We start from the raw sequence: 4,128 nt of genomic DNA on the forward strand, positions 1-4,128 counted from the left end.
CCAACAAAAAACATGGGCAATGAGTCTGTGGGTTCCTTTGTGTACATTTTATTAGCTACTGATAGAATTATTTATGCAAATTATTGTGAGAATGTCTAGATCAGGGTGTCATGCCCACCTGCTGGAGGTATAAAAAGCCCTAGGCAGACAGAGACCTTCATTCACACTTGGGTACCTTGCTCTTCACCCTCTATCCACATCTTTCTCCACTCCTGCCACAATGACTCGCTTCTTTTGCTGTGGAAACTACTTCCCAGGCTATCCTTGCTATGGAACCAACTTCCATAGGACCTTCAGAGCCACCCCCCTGAACTGCGTGGTGCCCCTGGGCTCTCCCCTGAACTATGGCTGCGGCTGCAATGGCTACAACTCCCTGGGATACAGCTTTGGGGGCAGCAACTTCGGCAACCTGGGCTGTGGCTACGGCGGCAGCTTTTACAGGCCATGGGGCTCCGGCTCTGGCTTTGGCTACAGCACCTACTAATGGACCCCAAGCCCCAGGTTACTCCAGAACGCTCCCTCACTTCTCTGTGCGCAGAACAGCCTGAAGAGCATAGACTGTCTTTCTACTTCCAGATGTGCCCGGGAGATTCATCTTCCCTCTCTTGCTGACTGCCGGCTGAGAGCCTGGTCTGCACTGAACAATCACCCAGGCATCGAATGCTGAACTGAGACTCAGCCGCAGCCCGAGGCAGCAAGGTGGATTTCTCCAATGAACAATTGGAGCAGGGAGGCAAATATGCTTCCCTATAGTTGTTCTGCTCTTGTGGCGTGAAATTCTCCACCAACATCCACCTGTTCCAAGTTGGGTTGGGTAGTGAGAGGTTTCCCTGTCTCTTAATAAATCTGTTTCCTTCTGCACATTTTTTTGTTCTGATTCTTTATTTTACTGGGTTTTTCTGCTTTTGAACCCATCCGCCGGTTTCAACCTACAATGCCTGACTTCAGCCATGTTTCAGTCTGACTTGAGACTTTACACTAGGAGGGGAAGATGCCTCACCATTTTGTCCCTTTATGTCGAGATTTCAGTATTTATAAATTTCTGGAAAATGACCAAAATTCAATGCATGTATACCATAAACATGAGTGTTTCTCTATGCTAATTATAAACAGGAACACTTCTCAGCTGTTGCATGCTAAACATTTATTTCCTCCTTTCATTTGTGACATACTTCCATTTTGATTCATTTCCTTTTCCTCCTGAACTCAGCTCTAGAGATATTTGAACCTTACAGGCTGTTGGAAGAATTTCAACTAAAAGGACTTAGTTATGAACCTCTATATTTAGGAATTCCTAAGGTTTGTGTACATTAAGGCAAACTGACAGCTAAAATTAAGTAGTAGGGCCTCCCTGGTGGCGCAGGGGTTAAGACGCAACCTATGAAGAAATCCGCAGCCACTGCAGCACAAATTCGATTCCCGGCCGGCCAGGGAGAAACCCACATGGTGGGACAGATCTCTCCTGTCTCGCCCGCTGCTCCCCTCAGCAGTGTACTTCGGTCCGTCTGCCTGTTCTATTCCCCACTCTGTCTCTGGTGAATCCTCTCACCTCCCCCGTGCATCTCTGTCCTGTACCCCAATTCTTGTATAAAAATAAATAAATCTTTAAAAAAAATAAAATTAAATAGTATTTTCCCCCTTTTGGTAGATGGTTTTATTTTTCCTACCTTTTTGACCTCTGATTGTACATGTAACTATTAAAAATAAAACATTCCTGGAATGATGCTTGACATAAAAAATGATAAGTGGGCTGCACTTATAAAATGCTTCTTGTCTTGCTTACTGAGAAATGTTTGATCAAAGCAAAAATACTCTGTTTGAATTAAGGCTCTTTCGTTCACACATCAGTTATTTATTGCACCCCTGCCCATCTCTGAGAAGATGTCCAATAATTGTTCATTGACTTGACATGTCAAACCTCTGCTTTATGTGAAATGTGAGCAAAGCATTGTATAATCCAACGTAAAGTCCACTCCTGTAGGCATGAAGCATTGCTGGGCTCTGCTTACTGTGTCAAGGATTTGGGGGGAAATAAAGGCACCCAAGACTCTCAGGATTCTCGAGGATTTCAAGAAACAAGATTCTCACCTGAGAATCTGTTTTCAAGAGATATTTAACACTCACTAAATAGCTACAGCACCAAGCATTGTCCAAGGATTTGGGGACAGAGAGAAATAAAACACAATCCTTGCCCAGAAGAGTCAAACCTTCCATTTTATGCCAATTAGTGTGCCATAAATCATTATCTGAAGATAGATATTCTTTACTCGATTTCTTCCAAGGACTCAAAATAGCACACACACACACACACACATACACACACACATGTATCTGTCTACCCCCCCATCATTTACCTAAGAACAGAACAATGTAATTATTAAAATTAAGAAGTTAGACCTGCAGCAAGTGTGACTATCCTGCCAAGCAGAAGAGAAAGTTTAAATGGAGTGCCAAGGCTAAAAGACAAAATACCGCCAGGACTGGTCGAATGAGGCACCTAAAAATTGTATAACACAGATTCAGGCATGGATTCCGTGAAGGAACAACACCTAAACCCAAGAGGGCCGCTGTTGCAGCATCCGGTTCATCTTAAGGATTTCAGCAGTCATGCAGTAAATTTCTGTTTTTTTTTAAATAAGAAGTTAGACACTGATACAATACTATTATCTACAGTGCATCCTCAGGTTTTGTCAATTGTCCTAATAACATCACTTGTGGCTATTTCTTCCCCTTGTCCATATGTACATAGTATAAACAGTGTTGTAGATTTCATAGGGGGAAGCTGGGTACCTGCATAAGCATGTCTGTGAAAAGGGAATGCACTGCACAGCTCCAGCGCAAGGCCGACTGGCCTGTTTAAAGGGCGTTGCCAGGGCATCAGGCACAGAAGGGGTGATTTTGGATCTCTAACAGCTGTGAGAATCTAGATTCTGTTATCAGGGCTCACAGGTACTTTCTGTTCTAAAGCTATTTTTGATTTTTTTAAAAGATTTTATTTATTTATGCATACAAGAGCTGGGTTACAGGCCAGAGGTATTGGGGGGTGGGAGGATTCACCAGAGTCAGAGTGGGGAACAGAACAGGCAGATGGACTGAAATACACTGCTGAGGGGAGCAACGGGTGAGACAGGAGATGTCTGCCCCATGTGGGTATCTCCCTGGCTGGGTATCGAACTCGTGCTGCAGAGGCTGCGGATTGCGTCATACGTAGCATCTTAACCCCTTGCGCCACCAGGGAGGCCAACCTATTTTTGATTTTAACTAATTTTTAAATTTTGGCATAATTTCAAATTTATAGAAAAGTTTCCATAACAGTGCAAAGAAGTCTGGCATAACCAGATGAATGTTTACATTTTGTCTTATCTACTTTATCATTACATATAATATATATGTCTTACTATGTATGTGTATATAAATAAATAACACATAGTTTCAAATTCAATTCAGGATCAATTGCAGGTGTCATACCCACTTGTCCTAAGAGCAAGGAGGGTATAATTATGAAAATTAGGGAACTTAACACCAATCGGAAACTAGTATCTAATCTACACTGCATGCTCTCAATTATTCAATTTTTCTGATAATGTCCCTTGGAGTTGCTTTTCCCCCTGGCCATCACCCCAACCATTATCATGTGTATATCTTGTCTCCTTTAATCTGGACTAGCTCCTTAGCCTTTCTTTGTCTTTATTGACTATTTCCAATAAAGTCAATTTGAAGGATTTGGTCAATTATTTTGACCAAATTTGAAGGATGCAGGTCAATTATTTTAGAGACTGCTTTATGATTTGGGTTTTTCTGACTTTCTGTGTGATTTGCCTCCTAGCATGCATCTTGGGTTCAAAAGGCACGGAAGCAATGCTATGTTCTTCTCTGTGAATTTTATCTAGGGGCACATTCCGTTGACTTACGCATTTTGGTTGGTGTACACTTTACCATTTGATGAAAGTAGTGTCCTTTGAGTTTCTTCCCTGCAAAGTTGCTATTTTCCCTTTTGTAATTAACAACTAATTTCTGTGTTAATACTTTGACAGTGTAGACAAACTCTTCCTTACCACACTTTCACACACTCATTTTAGGATCTGTTCACGATTTTCTGACTTCAGAAATCCTTCTACATACATGACT

At 42.1% G+C, this 4,128-nt stretch overlaps 1 protein-coding gene across 1 annotated transcript; it reads left to right on the forward strand.

The window, feature by feature from the left end:
* Positions 1-220: 220 nt before the first annotated feature.
* Positions 221-484, forward strand: LOC119256839 (keratin-associated protein 7-1). Its single transcript, XM_037524597.1, has one exon. The coding sequence runs from the start codon at positions 221-223 to the stop codon at positions 482-484; it is 264 nt and encodes an 87-aa protein (XP_037380494.1).
* The last annotated feature ends 3,644 nt before the right edge of the window (positions 485-4,128 follow it).

Source organism: Talpa occidentalis, unplaced genomic scaffold (assembly GCF_014898055.3).
Source record: "Talpa occidentalis isolate TD23 unplaced genomic scaffold, MPIMG_talOcc4v2.1 talOcc4.4, whole genome shotgun sequence".
NCBI classification, from domain to species: domain Eukaryota; kingdom Metazoa; phylum Chordata; class Mammalia; order Eulipotyphla; family Talpidae; genus Talpa; species Talpa occidentalis.